This window comes from Lathamus discolor, chromosome 13 (assembly GCF_037157495.1).
Source record: "Lathamus discolor isolate bLatDis1 chromosome 13, bLatDis1.hap1, whole genome shotgun sequence".
Lineage (NCBI taxonomy): Eukaryota > Metazoa > Chordata > Aves > Psittaciformes > Psittacidae > Lathamus > Lathamus discolor.
Window position 1 is genome coordinate 3,742,160 of NC_088896.1, and position 22,676 is coordinate 3,764,835.

The following is a 22,676-nucleotide window of genomic DNA, read 5'->3' on the forward strand; positions in this document are numbered from 1 at the left end:
AGTGATAGGATCAGAACTCAGCCATGATAAATGAGAGAAGTGGTGTGAAAAAAGCGGCTGCAATCCAATGAGGAAAGTCATGTTATTAGGCAGGAAGAATTAAAAGTAGAACAGCAAACACCTCACCTCACAGCAGTTCTGCTGAAAAAGATGCAATGTTTCAGCAGATCACAAACTGAAGTAAAAAGATCAGGCCACTGTAAGAAGACAAATGTCGTAATGGAATAAATAACCAGCTACAAGGCTCAAAGTAATCCTTCAACTTCAGTCTGGTATCTTAGAGCCTTCATTAAGGCAGTGCCTGTACCTAGAGCTGACCATCTCTCTTCAAGAAAGAACTGGACCACCTGGAGAAAGTACAAAAGAAAGAGGAATCTGGAAACATGGACTACCACAGCAGATAGAAGGCAAAGAAGTAGCTCAGTCTAGAAGACACTGAGTAGACAAAGCAAGAAAAAATACAAAGGAGGAGGAAATGATGTGCTCCATCCCACAGTAAAACAAGACTTGCTGAGTTTAAATAGGCAGGGAGATTAAGATTTACATTTCTAACAATAAGGATGATAAGGATTATCTGCAAACATGATACAGGTTTAGTGACCTTGTCTCGGGGCAAGAGGATGGAACAGATGACCTCTCAAAAACCTTTCTAGTACAGCCCTACATGCAAAATGGAGCTCCAAATCCATCTTCCTCAGCTCTCCCACTTCCTTCAGCCATGACAAAGAAAAAAGCCACAGCACTCTCTCCAGCTTCTGCTGGATTTTAAATGCTTAAAGCGTGTTCTTTCCATCGGCTCCACTTGTCCAGAGGCACTGGACAAACCAGGTTTGTTCTTGATTAACATGAACTTGGAATTGTATGAATATGGAATGACACTTTACCCCTCCACCACAAGTGGGTCTGCATTCTCTTTGTATCCCATCACAGCCCAACCAGCTGCTGATCTAACGTGCAGCAAACAATCCCAGCCCACCTCTATGGATACAACCCTATATCCACAGATTTCACTTTTCAGAATTGGAGAAGCTCTTAATAAAAACACAGATCCTTGCATACTTCAGAGCGCAGATACTACATTTTGTTTCCCTCTCTGGAACGGCATCTGCATTTTTTTTCTTTTAGATCTGTCAGCACAGAGGCTGCCAAATACTTTTAGAATCTACAAAACCTGGTTTGTGTGATTCAACATATGTTTTAGAAGTTTTCTTCAACCCCATTCTACATTATTCAGCTAGATCTCACATGCAGCAATCTTGCGAAGAACAGTTATACTTTTTACAGCTTTAATACTTTCCTCACTGCTTTCCTCCACGTTAGCACTGATTGGAATCCTAGTTTTCAATTCACAATTAATTAGCTGTGCCATTAAAAATGTACACCTAATTAGGCTGATAGGTTGGCATCAACAATACATTGATAATCCAAAGCAAATATGACGCTTTTTCACTGCAAGTCACACTCTTTCATGTTTATTGAAGGCTCTGAGTGCACACACATGGGGTTACCACAGCCTAATTGATGAACAGAAGTTGGACCATATACATCAGGCCTCAAACGTGAAAGTCCAAGTTAAGAATTAAGATTCTGGGTAATGGAACAGTTAAATTATAGCTGCACTCCTTCAGGAAGTGAATTTAACAATTCCTCTGTCTTTTTTCAAGTGACAGCTCTCCATTTACAGGTGATGTGAAGCTGTGATTACGAATTCATGTAACTCAAACCCCAGTATTAATCAGGTACATTTCACTACGTACAGACTTGTCTACATTTGTACCCACTGTAAAGCGGTGACAAATAAATGAGGAAATACCTCCTGCTAGAATCTGGTCTCTAGACTACATTTGTCCTGAAGCCTCTGACATTTCAGCACGGGCGCATTTCATTTAACATGTTGTCACACATGTGGCTTTGAATTCAGACTCCTGTAAACTCAATTCCCACCTCCAGAGCAGGACAATACACTGACATGAGAAATGCAACTTGCCTATCAAAAAAGAAAATAATGAAGCTATTGAAAGCTTTTAATCACTCATGTTAATAAGAAATAGTGGCATTAAAAGCCATCTAAAAAGCACAGAAAGGAAATGGAGACATTGCTGAGATGAATTAGCTTGCGCATGAAACTACTACTCTACAATGAAGTGAGGACAGCTCTGAAGGAAGAGAGGGATTGCTCAGCTGGTGTTTAGAAACCTTTGCAGAGTTTGTTCAGGTTTCTGATAGAAGATTTTTCTTTAAGTTGGGGCTGTTCAGCCTGGAGAAGAGAAGGCTGCGTGGAGACCTCAGAGCATCTTTCAGTGTCTGAAGGGGGCCTATAGGGATGCTGGGGAGGGACTCTTTGTCAGGGACTGCAGTGACAGGACAAGGGGTAACGGGTTAAAACTTAAACAGGGGAAGTTTAGATTGGATATAAGGAAGAAATTCTTTCCTGTTAAGGTGGTGAGGCACTGGAATGGGTTGCCCAGGGAGGTTGTGAGTGCTCCATCCCTGGCAGTGTTCAAGGCCAGGCTGGATGAAGCCTTGGGTGGGATGGTTTACTGTGAGGTGTCCCTGCCTATGGCACGGGGGTTGGAACTGGATGATCTTGAGGTCCTTTCCAATCCTAACTATTCTGTGATTCTATGATTCTAAGTGAGCTCAACCCTCTTCACAGCTAGACATTCCAGGCCTTGTACTCCTTCCCTGAGCATTCAGAAACAGCTAAACTCAACCAACTGCTTTTAAAAAGACACTAGAGAAACACATGGAGTTGTAGCCCACCAACAGGGTACAAGTCTCACAAACATAATCTCAACAAGTCAGTAGCACAGGAAAGGATTATACCATTTTACAGATCAGGTACAAGCCACAGGCATGTGCTCACCTTCCAAACCTTTCCCAAGTCTTGCTCCCATCAGTAACTACACAATATAAGAGTCAGAGAGAGAGGAAACAGCTTGGAGTTCAGTTACACAATGCTAACACTACCATCACCATGAGTACTAGTGGGAAATCCAAGCATCTAATAACAGATTCAATAACTTAATACAGAGCCACGCAAGAAGTCTGGGCAGAACTAAGAATCAAATCCTTTCATTTTAAGCTGTGTGCTTTTAATCTCATGAAACAATGATTTATACAGTTTTCACATTCAAAGGGGTTTTTTTTTGTTTATTTTAAACAAATTTACAAAAGGTGCTAAGTCATCACACCAGCAATGTTCTTTTTGCTTCATTCCCCAAGCCACATCCAGGCACAGACTGAACAGTAGATATTCTTTAGAGCAGAATTCCCATCACAGTTAAATCATTCACACACACAGATAAATATTAAGATTCACAGTATTTGGTATTTGACAATTATACAAGTAATTGACAACTAGAATTATCTCTGCATCCATCAGTTTACTGCATACAAGAGCCTTGAACAGTGCCACATCTACAGGTTACAGTTCATATGGTCAAGCCTTGGGACTTGTTTAAAACAAGTCAGAAAGCAGGGCAAGCTGGTGGATAACCATCTTTCATGTTAACCTGTATTTAAGTAAGCAGTGGGAAAAAGATTCTATTACAAACAAACCTGTGCTTCAGGAACTGTCATTTGTGCCTACACTGTGTCAAACAACTACCGTTAGAACCAGCCCTTCTGCAGCAGAATCTGTTCAGAGCCCAGAGGATGCAGCTCACCCTGTATGGCTGCTGCTGACTAAGAGAAGCTGAAGGCAGCTCTTCCAATGGGGATTGAAGAGAGTGAATCACAATGTAAATGCTTCCAGTTTTAAATATAAAAGTGGCTGGGTACTGTAAAGGGATACCTCATAAATCCGTAATTTCTATAATGAATTGCTTCTACGTGTCAACTTGACAAGAGTCCTATATAAACACAAAGCTTCGACTCTACTGTCATGTACATTTATGATACCAAATGAGTATTTTATGTGCAATACTAAAATAGTAGCAATTTTGTGGGCAACCAGTAAAAGGTCTCTGTAATCTTGGCATAACCCTTCCAGTTCACATTCTATCTCAACAGGTTTAGAAATGTTTATACTACAGACCTAAAGATAGTGTAGAGATACCTGAGCTATTAATTTGAATCAGTCGGCCTGAATAACTGAAGCAGCGCCAACAGTGAGTTCAGTGTGGACCAGCAGCATGGATTTATTTCAAGTCTCAGGTAGCATCACCCAGAGAAACTCTGTATGCAGCCAACTCAATGAAGGCTAAGCCTAAAATATTATGGCCTTGTATTTCAAAGTCTAAATCCTTACTGGGCTGAGGATGTGTTCATTTAATTTTTAACAAGACTGTCTGGAGAATCAAAGCTTTGAGCAAGTTAAGTTCTTAAAAACATACAAAACCCACAGGGACATTGTTACCACTCGAGACTGTACCTACAAAACTTCACAGATTTGATATCTAGAAAAACATCCTGGTTTGGATGCAGTCCCCAGTACTGGAAAAGACAAGCAGCCCTATGGAAATGGCACTCTTCTGCCTTTGGATACAAGTGGCTGATAATGAATTTGAAGCCCTGAAATAAAAACGAGTCTTTACTCAACTAAACCAAACTAAATTCAAGGCCAGGCTGGATGAGGCTTTGAGCAACCTGGTCTAGTGGAAGGTGTCCCTGTCCGTGGCAGGAGAATCTGAAGCAAACTCCTCATTTCAGATTCAATGCCATCTAAAGAAAAACTCTTCATTAATTCAGTTTAAGCTGAACAGATTTTTTATGTCTCCAGTGCCATTGTGCATTAATGCCACATATGAAAAACAGGCTTTAAATTATTCAGACACACGAAGAAAGCAGCTCCAGCCGTTTGCAGACCTGCTGCTTTTCAGATTCTTCAGGAAAATTTCCTCAATAAAAGCAAATTAAAATCTGTCTGGGATCCTACAATTGTTTCACTGCAGCCAAGATGAAGCCAGGAAAAAAAAGCACCCAACCTCAGTTCAATTTGTTGAACAGAGTCTGAGAGAAAACCCCTTTTGTGGGAAGGGTACAGCCACAGCAGGTCTGTCAATGACCAAGCATTCCTCAAGAGGCTTTTTCCTTCTCCGTGCAAAGCAGCCTTGGCATCACTGAGGATTTAAATGACCAAGTTCACTGAAAAGACCAGGATGAGAAACAAGCAGGGAGCAGAGAGGATGCATCTGTGCGTGTTTACAGCCTGGCAGCAGCAGTGTCACCGCACCAAGTGGAGCTGGGGTATTTGTTGTTGGAGATGACAGCTCTGGTTGATGGGGCTGTCACCATAGCAACTTTCACTAAGGACTCACAATGCACCCAAACCAACTCCCAGCTAAATTAACTTATTGCATGTCACCAGTGAGAAATGACTGTTCAGAGGTAATTTTCTGTACTAATATGTAATAGAGTTAACTCTCTAAATTGAATTAAATTAATTAAATGCCACTCCCAGTAAATCAGATTCTATTACATGAATGTTAAAAGAAATTAAAGATGTTTTAATAAAGATTACTAATAATAACTTAATATTATTACTTCATTTTAATTCAAAAAATTCTGCTCAGTTTATTTTAGACACGTCTTCCCTTTACTCAGAAGGAATATTTAATTACTCCACATACATTATACACGTTTATTTCACATAGAAGTGCTTAGACCTATCGAAAAGAAAGAACACCAGCATTATAAGAACTGTTCACCTGTGAAATACAGCTTGGTTGAGCATGTGACACCCTAAAGTTTTTCTTCTACACACAGACACTCAAGCTTTTGGCAAATTCCCACACCTTCAATGACTGTGTCCAGTTTCCAAAGGGTTGTATTACTGCTTTTTGCAGAGAAAAAGAAAACTTTCTGCACTAAGTCCAAGTGCAAAGAAAGAGGAAAATGCCAAGCCTGTCTGGGCAGGCTGCAAAAACAACAGCTCTTTAATGGCTTTACAGATTTACCTAACAATGTATTACTTTGTTAATTAAAGTAGTTTCTTGCACATCTGAGTAGAATAGACCGCTGGGAGGCAAATCTAAATGCTCTCAGTTCCCAGTGTAAATAAAGGGCAAGTTGTAATTGCCAACTGATAGTATTAATGCTGTCCAGATGACCCCGACTTTTACTCATTGAAGACTCGCTAAGATCCGCATGGAAGGCATGCCAAGGCATGTGAAAAACAAGGTGCTTGGTGACAGCCAGCATGGCTTCACTAAGGGGAAATCCTGCCTGACCAATCTGGCGGCCTTCTATGATGGGGCTACAGAACTGATGGACAAGGGTAAAGCAGTTGGTGTCATTTACCTGGACTTGTGCAAAGCGTTTGACACTGTCCCACACAACATCCTTGTCTGTAAACTGGAGAGATATCAATTTGATGGATGGACGACTCCGTGGATAAAGAACTGGCTGGATGGCCGCACACAAAGAGTTGTGGTCAATGGCTCAATGTCCAGCTGGAGACCGGTAACAAGTGGTGTCCCTCAGGGATCGGTGTTGGGACCGGTCTTGTTTAACATCTTTGTCACTGACATGGACAGTGGGATTGAGTGCACCTCAGCAAGTTTGCCAATGACACCAAGCTGTGTGGTTCCGTTGACATGCTGGAGGGAAGGGATGCCATCCAGAGGGACCTCGACACGCTTGTGAGGTGGGCTGATGCCAACCTTATGAAGTTCAACCACGACAAGTGCAAGGTCCTACACCTGGGTCGGAGCAATCCCAGGCACAGCTACAGACTGGGCAAAGAAGAGATTCAGAGCGGCCCTGCAGAGAAGGACTTGGGGGTGCTGGTCGATGAGAAAATGAACATGAGCCGGCTGCAGTGTGCGCTCGCAGCCCAGAAACCAACAGTATCCTGGGCTGCATCAAAAGAAGCGTGACCAGCAGGTCGAAGGAGGTGATTCTGCCCCTCTACTCTGCTCTTGTGAGACCTCACCTGGAGCATTGTGTGCAGTTCTGGTGTCCTCAACATAAAAAGGACATGGAACTGCTGGAACAAGTCCAGAGGAGGCCACGAGGATGATCAGGGGCTGGAGCACCTCACGTATGAAGACAGGCTGAGGAAGTTGGGGCTGTTCAGCCTGGAGAAGAGAAGGCTGCATGGAGACCTCAGAGTAGCTTCCAGTACCTGAAGGGGGCCTATAGGGATGCTGGGGAGGGACTCTTCGTCAGGGACTGTAGTGACAGGACAAGGGGTAACGGGTTAAAACTTAAACAGGGGAAGTTTAGATTGGATATAAGCAGGAAGTTCTTTCCTGTTAGGGTGGTGAGGCACTGGAATCTGTTGCCGACAGAGGTTGTGAATGCTCCATCCCTGGCAGTGTTCAGGGCCAGGCTGGAAGAAGCCTTGGGTGGTATGGTTTAGTGTGAGGTGTCCCTGCCCATGGCAGCGGGGTTGGAACTGGATGATCTTGAGGTCCTTTCCAACCCTAACTATTCTATGATTCTATACCTGAGGCAAAAATGGGCCCTATCTAACATTAATCATCTCTCAGAATTACAAACCACATCATGACTTCACTTTTGAAAAAGAAACGTCATTTACATGTGAGAAGGCAGCTATTAACAGCAGAGGGAGCACATGGTATTGTCATATCTGCCACTGGCCATGCTGACGACCACAATGCCAGCTCAAGCTCAAGGTTCAGTTCATGTTCCGTTAAAAACCTACACGAAAGTCACTTCTTCCATTAAAAGAATATGGTAAATAAGTCTTAACACATTTTCTGAGTGTCAACTGGAAAACAGGCATAAAAGCAAACGTGGAAAGCAAGGGCACATTAATGCAGCGACAACCCAGCGAAGCAGAACAGGTAAGCTTTACATCCCACCTACCTTCTGGGTACCAGTGAAATGGGATTACGGATTTCACTGTTCATTGTTACTCTGTATCAAAGTTGCTATCCAGAGATTGAAAAAAACCCAAACTAATTCTAACTTAAAAGTCTTAACAGCCATAATAAGGCACCAAATCACAGACTTCATAGTCAAAACTGTATTTTATTATTCAGAGACCAAACTGGAGAAACACTGCACATGCTCATGGAATTGACTCGGTTATCCTGATACAGCACAAAAATCTCTGAATGGACAGGACACTACAAACCATCAAGAGACTGTGAGAATACCTCAGCTAAGACAGGAGAAATTTAGAATTTTGGACTTTTTGAAACATTTTCAAACTGAACTTTCAACTTGATAGGTGTAGTGGTATTGTACCTTCAAAACTCTCAACAAGTAGTCCTGTAGCAATATGCAACACTATCTTTGCTCTCTACTTACCTTCTCTTTATTGCTGGTATTTTTAGAAGAACATAAACAAGTCATACATCTACAGGTGAAATTCCAATGGGATTTCACATTCTTGCTTGATGCTCGTGTTTGCAAAGGAGGGCAAAGATCTGCTCTCCACATACTGAGCAAATCAGCTAAGAAAGAATGGGTTTATGTTATAGGAAAGACTGTTCAGGCTGAGTATGCAGACAACTTTCCAACAGTATTCAAAACGTCTCTCAAGAACATGTGTTTGGCCTGTCTGACAGGGAGATGGAGAAGACAATCCCTTCTTGCTCATCTAAAGTCATGCATGTAGTCCTTCAATTCTAAGGCTTCACTGTTTTTAATGGAGCTGAGGACTCAACAGTTCTGGAGCTTGGTAACTCAGGTTCTTCAAAACAAGTTCATGAGAGGCTGTCTGGCCTTGGAAAGCTGGAAGTCTGGCTCCATAAAGACTGCTGAAAAAAAGACAGCAGAAGCAGCCACATTGGAAATTATGTCGGAAACACTAAGGGAATCCTGGAAACAGGAGGCCAGATCTTCATCAAACTGTGATAAGACACACGAAAACTACTTCTGCTAACATGGGAAGGGGCAATCGGGAGCTTGAATAATGCCTCAAGTTCAACTGTTCCCTTTGGGCAAACAGTAATAATAGTTACTGACATGCTCAAGGCAGCTGAGGAGTGTCCAAAGCATTTAGTGGTGCTATTAAACGCAGGTCCCTATTAAATGCAGATGCTTAAAAAGAAAATCACCTCCTCTCATGGTGATCTTGGACCTACAATCAACCTCATGAGTAACCACCTCTTTGGATGCTAATGCACACTACGCTTCCTAAACTGGTTCAGGAATAACCTGACTGATGAGACGCATGATGCAAACCCGACCAAAATGCTTCAGAGAATTTACCAAGTGTCAGCTGGTTAAACAGACATTTTAAGTAGTCCTGTAGGATTTGTAAAGTATGGGCTACCACCTTTAACAACTCAGGAAAAGCATCACAGTAATCTAGCAAAACACGGGGAAGTCAAGAGGCAGACTAGGTTCTCAGAGTAGAGGAATGTCAACAGCAGACAGTCAGCAGGAGAACACGAGGTCCCCCAGGCCAAAGGCTTCACACACAGTGTAAAAGAATCAAAACACATTTTCATTTCCTTTGTTTTCCCAAGATAACCCTCTTCAACATTTGTAAAGCAACTGCCCCAACAGCACGTACCAGTGTTACAGTTCAAAGCTGCTTTCATCCTTCCCAGGAAAGGGACCAAGTAATGTTAGAAAACTGGCATCTATCTCAATACAGTCATTATCAAACCAAGCTGATCCATTTCCTGATGTAACGGTAAGCTCTCTTCAAGCTTACAGTTTGCAGATCTTATAGATAGGATATCTGTATGTGATACAAACCTCCTCCAGGTAGCAAGATGATAATTCAATAATGGAAAGTGGTCAGGACACTGAAGGTAAATCACAGCTGATAAGGTTTTCATGGAGAAGGCATCACAGCAGCTGACATCTTTCCATGAAAGAATGACCTCACACAGTCCCCAAGGCAGACAAGCAGCTGCTTTCATGTGTGTGTTTCTTTAAAAGAAGGGTAAAAGCAAATAACAGACTAATTCAGAAAGGAAAGGACCACACTGGTAAAATAGGTGAGCTATGTCATAAAGCCATTTCCAAGAAAACAAAACCTGGACTATGCTGGCTGGATAAGAAAGCTCAGAGGTCCAGGGTCGGTGTTCTGCGTCTGTTATTATCCGTAGAAGCAGACCATGGCATTGGCATGTTAGACTGGAAAAATGCATCTGGTCTCTACTGCTCAGGCATATATGCTCTGATGGACAAGTTTCAGACAACATTCTAGTAATAACTGGAAAATAGTTATATGATAAGCAAACTGACAGAACAGAATCTACACTATTGCCTGACCTGTTGTGATGCCAGCAAGTGCAGCAGTTTGACCGTGTCACAGCCTACATGCTTAAACACACTGCATTAGGCAATGCCCGTTAACGAAAAAGCAGTCTATCGTGCAGTATGAAAGCACCCACTGTGGGCAGATAAATAACCATAAAACAGCATGCAGTTTGATCATAACTACCACTATTATCATTTGTGTAGCTATGTTAAAATTTATATTCTATAATATACAGTTGTCAACAACTGTATTGGCAGTCGTTTTGTTTTTCAGAAAGCAAGCCAGGGATTTATCTAGGAGGCATTACCCACTGAGGGGCACCCTGACAATTAGGTCTAGATGAGAAAAGCCCAACTGGTGTTATCTAATTTGTTCTTATTCTCTCTTCATGAAGCACTCTTGTAGAGATAATGTCCCAGGCTTGAAATTTATTCAACAACAGACAATGTAAAGAGAAATCTGATGAGAACATACTGTCTTTAAGCAGGGTATCAACCCTCACAACATTTACAACAGTTGAAAAATACTAGTGTTTGAAAGCTTCCATTTTCACCCAGATTTAAACCTAAATATATACAGGTCAGGCTGTTGCCATCCTCAATCTGATAAGCCCAGGTCATTTCCTAATTGAAGAAACTGAGAAAAAGCAAACAACGTAGAAGACTAGAGCAATATTCTGTATTTCTACTATAAGCACATGCCTAAATTTGCATGATCGCAAACTGTAACAGACTATCTCTAAGGAGATTAAAAACTACCTCTGAGGAATACTAATAATATCAAGGATCTCTGACTTAAGCTCTTACCTACTCTATTCCCAGCTGAGGAATCTGCAGAACTTACAAGGCAACCATTGAACGGGACTGGAGATGCCTACTTGAGTGGTCAAAAGCAGCAGCAACTCCAGGACACATAGCCAAAGTGCTCTGCATCTCTTCAGGGGGCAGCTGTACTGTAAATCCAGCTCAGGAGAGGAGCAACTTAGGAAGACTCTCTCTCATGGTTTCAATTTTGTTGTCAAATAACACTGGAGGGGTGTGTGCGTGTGTGTGTGTGTGTGTGTTGTTCCTGATGTATTTTTGCCAAAATCATGTACCAATTGTTTTGGTGCCTCATTGTCTGAAAAGAGCGTTTATGGAAAGCTAAAGAGTCTGCAGCTTCACAAGAGCTACAGAAGGCTTAAACCTCCAGAACTGTCACTCTTTGGTTGTAGAGATCAGGGTGTCCAGCCTTGACAAGCACTCTCTCCTGCAGAAAGTTAACAATACTCAATGCCACCATTAATCTCTAGTTGGACACCTTTGACAAACCAACCAGAAAGACCAACACAGAAAATGCTCACAAAGCCAAATACAACTTGCAGTTTAGTAAAAATTATCCATGCACTTGTTACTTTTTTCTCCTTCACTTCATAATGGCAAAGTTTATCTGAACTACATTTTAAGATACTTATAATGTTGCTAACATTTGTGAGAGCAAAAAGTGTTCCAAGTAACACTGAACTACTACCACCACCGAAAATTCAGGATGGCTTGTCACAGCCATCCCACCTGGAACAGCAAGCAAGAAACCAAAGTTTGCCCTGCACTAGTTAACTCCAAGCCTCCCAGACTTACTCTCCTTCAAATTTCTCCCCCTGTCTGCTCTCATCTGTATTTTCTCCTCCTTTTCACCCAGCACTATAGCAGGGACTTTGTGAATTACCTTCACGCTCTATTCTTTGCAGACTGTAAAACAGTAATTACTTCTTTGTTAGAGAAGTGATATCTGTTATAAGAGCAAATCCATGTTTGTTTAAAGATACTTGTAATAGCAAAACAACACCATGATAAGAGTTATCAGAAAGAAAACATTTTTGTGTTATAAAACCTTAACATATGACAATAGGTTATCATTAGGTTACCAAACGACTGCATATTAAGACCTAATTGAGACAGTTATTACAGTTTCCCCCCCCCCCCTTCTGCAGTGATGATTTATGGCACATTTTGTGACTACAACATTCCACAGTTCAGTACAAACACAGCACTTAACTAACAAGATGGCAGCAGCAGATACTCAAGCATAAACTATAAATACTCAAATGAGTCAGAGGTTATAAGCCTCTTGTAAATTGTACCTGATTTGTAGGCTGAAATACATCTCTTAATCTTAGGTAAAAACCTCTGCTGGCTTCTACAATAACATGACACAAACCAGAAAAACTCAAAGCATATTTTAAGAAGACCAGTTGTGCTACATACGTCATAATTCGACTCAAAATACTGAGGAGACATTTCTCTAGAAAGTTTAGTTTTCCTTATTTCATAGAATTCCATGCTGGTTTGGCTTGGAAGGGACCTTAAAGCTCATCCAGTTCCACTAGAGCAGGTTGCGCCAAGTCCTCTCCAGCCTGGCCTTGAGCACTGCCAGGGATGGTACATTTTCTATGGAACTACCATTAAACATCAGTAACATCTACCACAGGCAGAAAGAGCACATTATGAATGCACATAAAACTGCATTTCTGTATGAGCAGAACTGAGTGTAGGCTACAGGAAAGCAATTCACATCCAAATATGTACAAGCAGAGAACATTCTAACAGCCCATTTGGGCAGGTGAAGTGAGGAATCAATTTCAAACTATGCAACCATCTACACAGCTGATTTGGAAATGAAAATACCTTGCTCTGAAAAAAGGTATGCCACTACTTCTGTCATCCAAACAGAAATGTCAGAGCAAGGGACAGGATCTCAGAGCTTTTTATCCCCTTTTTCATTTTAACTCCCATTCGCAATACAGTTGAGCATGTTCTTCCAGAGAAAATACACAGTACTGCTTGTAGGATTAAAAACACTACGCACATTTTAAAAGGAAGCTCAAAAAAGTACACCAACATTTGTGACATCACAAATGGTTTACCAACCACATACTGTTGAAGGTTTTCTGTTCTTTGACGCCCCCCAAAATTAAATGCATTAAAGCCTCTACCCTGGTAGAATAATCTCTCAGTCTGCAGACAATCTTCCTGACTCTGCAAGTTGCACATTAAAATCATCACTCGGTGAGGAGTCCCTAAGGCACACGGCACAGACAGCCTGGGGGAAGGGAAAGCTCCAGAAACAGACCACAAATGGAAGGGAATGATGCTCTGCTCAGGATCCACTGTACCACTTTAAAGGAGGATGGCCAGTGACTGGGCAGGCTGCTGAATCCCAGGATTATTGCAGCTATTACAGCTTCTGCCATCCTGCTTCATCCCGTAAACTGTGAGCTGAAGTTCCCATTTTCCCCTTGGAAAGCCCATATCTCTCCCAAGTCACATGCTGTGAACATGCTAAAGACAGACCTAGGATGATCCGGAATTTCAAAAAGGCAGACTGGCCATCCATCTCTGCTTTAGACTAAAGGGAGAACAGCATTTTCCAGGCTAACATTTCTAATAAAATATTTACCAAAATTTTTTCTATCTTAGACTAAAAATGGTCTGTACTTAACTCTTTTTACTTCTATGTTTACACATTTAACACTTGCCTTCATTGTAGGTAATGCTGAAGAACTGGACAGATACTCTGCCTTCCAATTACTATGGTGGATTGTTTGAGTAACAAATCCTTTAAGCTCTTTTCTACCAGCACCTGAAATTTATTTTACACAAAGTGCATAGAATTCAGCTGGGATGGGGGTAAAGCACCCCAGGAACTGATCACCACTGTGCAGACTAAACATGCAGCAAGATGCCTAGAGGAAAAGCAGGCGGCAAAATATCTGGCCTCATCATATTTGTCACAAGCATAGCTCTTAAAGCCCGCTGCAGTTATTAATAACAGCCATTTACCACACTAGTGACTATTTACTATACAGTACAAAACTCTTACTGATAGCTACAGCTCAATGTTTTCATTACAAAAGCTTTTATACACGAAGTTTCTTTATCAAGTGCATATCAACTGGCGAGAGTTTACACATTTAAAATAAACACTAATAGGTTGTGCTCAGTCATCCTGTTCTCAAAAGAATTACCATAAAAGAACAGTAACGTGGAAGTACAATGCGCAGCGCGCTATAAAACCATGTTCATTTCCTACATCATCTCATTCTGCAGCACTCCTTCCAGCTGAACAGGAAGACTACTTTCATTTGTTTTTAAGTAATTGAGAAACATTTCAGCTCCTTATCAGCTCTTCAATCCTTTTTCCTTTCACACATTCCCTAGAATTGTTGCCAACAGGGTATTTAGAAAAGATTCAGCCTAACAAAAATAGCGTAGCAAACAATCTTGCAGACAAAAAAAAATCAGCAGCTGAAGAAGCTGTTATGTAGAGAAGACTTAAAGAGACAGAGACTTGTTTAAACAGAAAGAATAATTTAAATTGTTTTAAATAGAGGCCAGAGCTGTGTAAGGGAGCACTTCCTACCCCTGGACCAGTACCTCCGGCAGCAGCCACATACCTTTCCTCTATTGGTGGAAATGCCTGTTTATTTTGGAAGGGTTTTTTGCTCCACATCAGAAATGGAAACATTCAGCTCCGGCTGAGGCCTCAGAGCAATATTTAACTGACAACACACCACATACACACACCCACAGGAAACCTCTTTCCTCCTTACCAGTTTCTCTTTCCTGAGGCCTCAGCAACTGAACATGCAACAGCCCGTATCACCTTACAACCAATTGTAACTACACATACAAAGCATAGGAGTTAATTGTCAGATAGGACACTAGATCCACATTTCCCATTGTGCTACAGAAATACATCTAAATCCTAACAGTCATTAAAAAATAAAAACCACCTTGATCACAGAGCAGGTTTCAAGTACAGAAGCTAACTGGAAGGGCTAAGCTTTCTTGCCATCACGTCCCACTGTTTGTCCATTCCTAGCTACTCCAACAGAGCGCTTTCTCCTTCAAAAATACTGCTAAGAGCAAACAAGGAACAATATAAACATACTGTCCCCCATCAGCTGAAACCCTTCCATATCCCATCTCCAGTTGTATAACTTATTTTTCTCCTGTATGACCCGAAGCATCTCCCATTGCTATAGCAACCCAGCTGCAGAAGTGAATGACACATACAGAAAAAGAAGCAATTTCTTTTTCTAAGTTACCACAAGCAGCTACATGAAGTCGTATTTATAAAGATCCTACCTATCAAAAACTGGCAATAGGGATATTTTGCAAAAGGGATATTCAGCCCCAACCCAATTTTAAGCTTTAGCACATCCTGCCCATTGGCATGCAGTACCTGCTGCGGTCAGCAGACTCAGCTTTACTGTGTTGACCTGTCTTTAGAATGAATTGCCTAGATATGAAATAAATCAACCAAATTCAATTATAATTCCTGCGCTGGCTTTTAGTTCTAGTAGCATTTGTCACTCAACCTTGAAAATAAAAATAGAATATTTGGAGCAGTACTGCAGTAAAGTTTACAGTCATCTTCAAATAGTCCATGAAAAACACTCAGCCAGTTTCTTCCTCTTTTTGAGTATTTCTATATTTGAAGACATTTCTGCTACCTATCATAAGCTTCTGTACATCCCTCCTCAAGGTAAATGGAAGAGAACAGTATAATGAAGTGGAAATAAAACATTTCCACAGACCAACCTGCAGAGCAACTAATTGTTGCCCACCAAAGAAAATGAGAAGAAGGTTCATCCACACAACTGTAAATAATCACTGTCCCCTGCACTGCACATGAACAGGAGAGGCTTGGTTTCTCTACAGGCCAGGCCAACTCTTTCCAATGAAGTCTAACTACAAAAAGGTGAATTATTGCTTCTGATAGATGAACAGTAAAAGCCAGCACTGTTTAATCTTTAACATAACTACCTTTATTTCCTGTTATCTTCTTCCCAAGTCTGTTCTATAGCAGTAGCATGGGATACTTAAATACAAGAATAATGGGCAAAAAAAATCTCAAGTGTACCTGAAAAACTGGAGTTACTCTCATACTACTCTCAAAAATTTAACTTGCCATTTTCAAGCAATGCAAACCAAACCTGTCACAACAAAACCAGAAATAATAACATCCCACAGGGGAGAGCAGAAGGCGCTGTGTGTTTCAGTGTCAACAGAAATGAAGAGCCACTGTATTAACACATGAAAATGAACTTTACAGAACAGTGAAACCTTTTCACACAGAAACAAGCCTACAGAGAGAACAAGATATGTAATACTTGGGGAACCAAATATTCCATTTAGATAGAAATTGTTCTAATGCATCTAAATTCAAAATTTCTTCAGATTTTGAGGGGTTGTTTCTTCTGAAAGCAAAATTTACTGTTACAAACTACAGGAGATCTCACAGAGCAGATGAAACAAAATTCAGACTCAAGTTTTCTCATTTCACACTATCTACGTAAGAAAAATTTAGAAAGGACAGTGTTCCAATAAATTACTTGTTACAGTTTCTTCATCACGTAGTTACAACTTAATCTTTCTGAATTCAGTATTACTGAAGCAACACTTAATTTCTGTTCTATGAACACATAAAAAGTGTTTGAAACATAAGTTGTTTTGTCAACCCCATATGTTACGCTTGGCTCTGCTCTAATTCCCAGTCTTTAGGAATCTGGGAAGCTCTACTTGCCTGGCTGTCACCTAATAATCCAGCAATAAATAACTCATTCACAACTGCTCTACAGCCCTGAGTCTTGTGTGCTGCCATGTGAATCAAAGGACAGACTAGATAAAATATCTGTAAGCCAGGAGAGAGGCATCACCTCAACTCTTTTATAGCTTCGTTAACATTTCTCTTATGGCACTTTAGAGTTCATTGCCCCAGAGAGGAAAACGTCTTGTGTTTCTGCTGCTTCCTGGGCCATGCTGCAAACCCGTTTAATTCACTTACCAAAGAGAAAATCCACAGAAGGGACAAAAAGGCAGGTGTGGAAATAGGTTTTTCTTAGGTTCAGTGAATTGAGTTTACTCACTAAATTGAGTTGAATCCTGAATGCCGGAAGAAAGATTTACCCTTCTGGGTGGCAATTAGTTGATTTTGAAATAGATAAATAACTAGTAGCAACTAAATGGACAACTACATCTGTCTCAACACGACACAAGAGATGGCATACATTGTGTTATGTTTTACAGGAATTTAATCCATATATTCCTGTCAAAAGTGTGCCACATGATACCCAACAAGATAAGCAAAGAAAAAGCTTGTGCTGAGAATCCCAATATATACCCAGCTCCTCCAAAAAAACTTCAAGAACAAAACTATCCTAATAAGATACACTGTCCCCCTTAAAATGACACAAAGAATAAAAAGTATAAGGACAGCTTTTAAACAAACTTACAGAAATATCACAGGGTTCACAAAGAATGAACGGGACTTTACCTTTGGTTTTTTGTTCAGCAGCCTGAAAGAAGAAAAGAACAAAACTAATCAACTACTTGTCTATACTCAAAATGATACCTAACAATTATACGGCTTCAGGATTACTTTCTGCAGAAACTGCTTGCATAAATGAGGCATCAGCTTCAATGAAGGGCTGAAAAATGCAAGTTAAACTCCAGGTATTAGGAATGTAAGGAAAACTGATGCCAAAGAGACAGTACAAAAGCTGGTGAGCAGTGTGGCAGTGCCCCATCTACCCACCCGGCCTTCTGCCACTTCAGAGGCTTTCTGAACCAAACAGTTCAGCCATGAACTTTTTAACACTCAGAAGAATTAACTTCATGACTTTGTGCAGTATCCCTTTGAATCCATATAAACTATTCAACTACACAGATTAAGTGCACGTTTTTATGAAGACTCATCTCTTTTTTTCCTGTTTGGAATCTACCCACTTTGTTGATGCCAAATAATTTTTATCCTGGAAAAAACAGCAATCAGTTCCTGCTCATCTCCTAAGGGCTATTTAAGATTAGAACTGTGCAATCCAGAAAATGAGGCAGGAGAACACACACCACAGAAAATGTGCAACAGCCTCTGAATCTTGCGCCAGTTCAGTACCAGCTGAAATTAATCCAGCTGAATTTGCAATGCCATGGAAGAGGAATGTTCATGTGAGACAATGCTGGGAGCAGTAACATCAGGAGATGGTAAGAGCTTGGGGAGTGCTAAGAAATTGCCACAACTGCTCTTGCAGGAATTTTCTGAGCCCAGCCCCACTCAAAGTCAAAAGGACTGGCCACCTGTGTCAGAATTAGTCAAGGCTGCAGGGTCAGTGTCTCTATGTTACACATAAAAGTGAACATTCAAGTTAAGACAGTAACATGAACAAACCTTTTTCTGAGCACCTTCCTTCTTTTTCTTTTCTTCCTGCTTTTTCTTTTTCTTTTCTTCCATCAAATGTTCCTCTTCTTGTGTTTCTTGTTCTTTCTCCCTGATAAGAATAAAGGTTGGGAAGGACTTTTCAGTAAGATAAAAGTTCACCTAGGAAGGTTAGTAATTCATACTTATATTGCTAACTTTCTCCATCTCATGTCTAAAAAACGCTGCTGTAATAAAAGCATTGAAAAAAGCTGTTCCAAAATCAAAACCAGTGACAAATGGTAAGCAATGAAAATTCAGAAAGAATCAATTTGGAACCTCTTTCCACAATCACTTAAAAGTGCTTCTTAATAGTAGCACATTCTAGGGAAAGAAAGTTTCAAACTGAAAAACAAAAAAGTAACCCAGGTGGTTAATCCGAGTTCTGCTGCTTCTCAGCAGCTACAATTCACAATGTACCTTAAAGATCATGAGTGAATTCAGTACTTCCCAACTATTTTTCTTACTCTGATAAAACACATCCTGTATTCATTTCTCATATGCATTAATTTTGTTCTCAAGAAGTTGTAAACTCAAGCCCAGATGAATCCAAGTCATCGTATTTTGTGCTCATCCTACAAATTCTATTTGAAGAATGTGCAGGAATACAAAACACAACTGTTACAGTAGCATCTTGGTTAAAATTTAACCCAAGTTATCCCAAATCAAGAAGATCTACAGGAAACCTCACCATCCTTGCTTGCTTTGTCCATCACCATAATAAATGGTTGTAACAATGACCCTCACCAACATCCTTTCAAATAAATACCAATGCAAGTAATTCATTGACTTCTCTACAATTTCATCTTCCTTTACAGCTCTTCAGGTCGTGAACATTTATCAGCCTTATGGATCTTCTGAGAAAACTCCATTTCTGATGGGCTAAAACCACGACAATTACTATTATTAGATTTGGTATCTCCCAGTTATTCGAGATAGCTTGTAGCCTAACTTATTACTTGTAACTTGCCAAAGCTCACAGTCCTCCTTTATTTTTGGTTGGGGGTGGGTAAAGAAGATCTTGGTAGTTATATAATTACAGACTTTAAAACAGGTCTGCAGGGGCTGGTAGTTCTTTATCTAACGGAGAAACCGATTTTGCACATCATGTCTTCAAACATTCCCCCATCACATTTTCCCTTTTAACTGTGCCTTTATTTCCCTTTAACATGTTTGCACATTATTACATAGTTTCCCTTTTTAGGAAAAAAAAAAGAAAGGAAGAAAAAGGAACACTGTAGTGCATTTTTTGAGATTTTGGCTGTTGAAGGGTGGTTTAGTTTTTAGCTTTTTCATTTGCCTGAAAATAGTGGGTCTGGCCACTGCAAATGCTTTCTTGCTTGCAGAGATGCTGCACCGTGTTCCAGATTAAACCAAAAGCAGCTTCCCTTCCCTTGTGCTACCCCAGACAATAAACATCGCACTGAGCAACCCAGAGGTCTAAACACAGGGGGGGTTCCTTTCCTTTTAGACACCTGACAGCACTCAAACTATTTACAGAAGTGACAGATACAGCAGGCCTCAGAGCCTGGAATAGCAGCTGGAGGTCAGGCACATCTGGAAGTGCTTGGCGCACAACTGGAGGTCAGGACGTGGAAAGTGGCATTAGCTATTTGTATTTTAAATCCTGTATCACTTCCTGTCATGAGCAAAAATTCATCACCTGCATGACTGCTCAACCATGTGCCAACTTCAAAGGGCCACCTTTCAAATACTGTGCTGTAAATCAATGTTTGAGAAACATTGGCTCTGAAGAGCTGCAGGTGGGTATTAGCATCACACACTTAACACTGCACTTCAGAAAAGGGTACTTGAAGTTGCACTTTTAAATGGCTTGTTCTAGGACTTTGCAGAAAGTGATGACTGACTTTATCACAAGAAACGGAGTTGAAACCATAACAGATCTGCCTTTAGTCCTGTTCACTCCGGAGGAGAACAGAAGTCCCCAGGATTTCAGTCACTACAAAGTAACAACATCCAGTCCCTTCATTTCCAGTGCTCCCTACCCAAGTCACATCAGACTCTACAAAGCCCATGTCTTCAAGGGAATTCTCCCAAACTCTCAATGCTATTGCCAAGGGAAGTTCCAGCCTTTTTTGTGTTTTTAAAGCAGGTGAATGAAACGAGGAAGTTTCTGGTTTTCCATTCCTAGTACTTAAGAAAACCTGTGACATTACAGCAATTCCACACCACCACAATGGCATTTACATTCCATTCAATAGTCAGTGCAGTATTTAAAACAAAAACCCACCATCGGTGCTTTGCTTAATGTGCAGGTTTTTTAACCTATTAAAGTAGGTAATTCCCAATTTTCTTATTAAGTTTCTCACCCCTACCCCCCCCCCCCCCAAGTTCCTCTCATGGACTCACAGAATCCCAGGTTTGAAGAGACCTCAAAGATCACCTGGTCCAGCCTTTCCCAATAAATGCATGGTCCAGACTAGATGGCCCAGCACCCTGTCCAGCTGAATCTTAAAGGTGTCCAGTGTTGGGGATCACCTTCCATCCTTGCCAAACTCATCACTTACCCTGGACTCCACTATCAACTGCTCTATTTCCAGCCTCTTTGTCCTCTAAAGGTGGTTCTGTTTTGCTGTTTCCCAAGCAATGCTATGTTACTCCCTCCCTTACACAGGTAATACACCAAGCTAGAGGATTTTCCAAATCAAACAAGAGCAAACATTTTGCTCCATTAAAAATACAATGTATTTTATTATCATATCAATTACAACATAAGAGGTAGAAGTGCCACTCCTAGAGAAAACCTGTTTGGGTTTGTTTAGGGGTTTTCTTTCATTCCTCAGATTAAATTCACCTCAGATTACCTCAGAAAATGATACTGTAATTTTTAATGGAGTTCCATTATCAAACCTGATTTACATAATGACACTTCTGAACACATGTGCTTTAAATACGCTCAAAATAGAAATAAAGCTCCAAGTGGCCTCTCAGATGGCAACTCTCGCTGTCGCTTCTAGGCAGAAATTAGTCATCCAAAAGCAAAACAAAAGGAAAACAATAAAAACATTGCTACATAAAGTTTGATTACATTGTCAAAGGCATGTGTCCCAGTCTTACTTCCTGAGTGACAATTTAATCTTTATTACAGGAAATATGCTAAAAAAAAAAAAAATACGAATACAAAGCTCATATGATTTAAACCAGAAGTGTCTTAGAATATACTTGTAGGAGTTTGCTTTTTTCATGTATATATAGATCTGATGTATCAGAATCACGGGGGATGAACAGAGAGCAAACAGCTCTACTATAGCATCAAGTGTTCCTTTTATAGATTGCAATTAGCTTATTAAATCAAACCTAAACCAAGGTTAGCTTTGAAGGACCCACGCTTAAGAGCTCTCTCTGAATAGCAAAGCAAGCCAAAATGAAATGCAGGTCATGGTCAGACAGCCTGACACAACTATGGCTGTGTCCTGGCAATGCCTGTTGCAGAAAGGCTTAATAATCCCTTTAAAAACTATCAAATTAACAAATGTATGCTGATTTTACCTTTTAAGGTAAAGAGAGAACTTCAGTTTTCTAGCTGATACAAGACCCTGGATTGCTTTCACATCTGAAGCCACAGCTGGCATTCTGAATTAGCACTCATATGACATTCTAATAGGATTTTGGAATACACCTTTTGGGGATATTGTTTTCTTAAAGTAGACACTATTTGTGTTATTCCATGCAAGGTTATTTATTACCCATGCAGTGTTTTACTGTTCAGTAGTTCCTGCAATGGCCAACGACTAAACAGAGACCTGTTTCTCTTGTCCCTCCATGAGACACAGCTCCAAATCTAACCCTAATGAGTTCTGTTTGCATAGATTTAAGATACTGAAGGTATATTTATTTACATAGGAAAAGTGTCTGGAATACCTCTTCAAAACACCATTCTGACCTTGGCCTACAGATGCCTTTGCCTGGTTTAGCCCAGAGATAATAGCTCCCATAGCTTAATTATGGAATGCCTTTCTTGCACCTTAAATTCACAGCCTACTTCATGCTGGAAAAACTGACAGTTGTGAAAATCACCAGGAATCTAAATGACAACGCAACATCATAATGTAAAGCAGGAATCCTACATAAAGCAAGAGGTCACCAGATCATCAGCAGTCTCTATTTTCATGACAACTAGAACAGGGAAACTAAAACTCCACACCTGCCTCATGCTAATTTTGCTTCCTCCTTCATCTTTAGCCAGCCCAGCTCCCTGTGGCCTTTCTAGGGTAAATACTGGTGAAGGCAAGGAGCTGGTGTGACTTTAAAAGTGCAGCTTTTTTCCCTTGAAAATCAAATTAAT

General features: G+C 40.6%; 1 protein-coding gene across 9 annotated transcripts in view; it reads right to left on the bottom strand.

Annotated features, from left to right (window-relative positions):
* The window catches only part of TNRC6C (trinucleotide repeat containing adaptor 6C), a 104,607-nt gene that overhangs the window by 65,852 nt on the left and 16,079 nt on the right, over positions 1-22,676 (bottom strand). For 8 of the 9 annotated variants that reach the window (XM_065693976.1, XM_065693981.1, XM_065693978.1 and 5 more), the window contains exons 3-4: positions 18,344-18,443; positions 17,453-17,474 (exon numbers count right to left, since the gene is read on the bottom strand). The exons of the other annotated variant lie outside the window; for it this stretch is intronic. In XM_065693976.1, coding sequence (XP_065550048.1) covers positions 17,453-17,474; positions 18,344-18,406 — 85 coding nt within the window. In that variant the 5' untranslated portion in view covers positions 18,407-18,443. The remainder of the gene's footprint in view (positions 1-17,452; positions 17,475-18,343; positions 18,444-22,676) is intronic. 9 annotated transcript variants of the gene reach the window in all.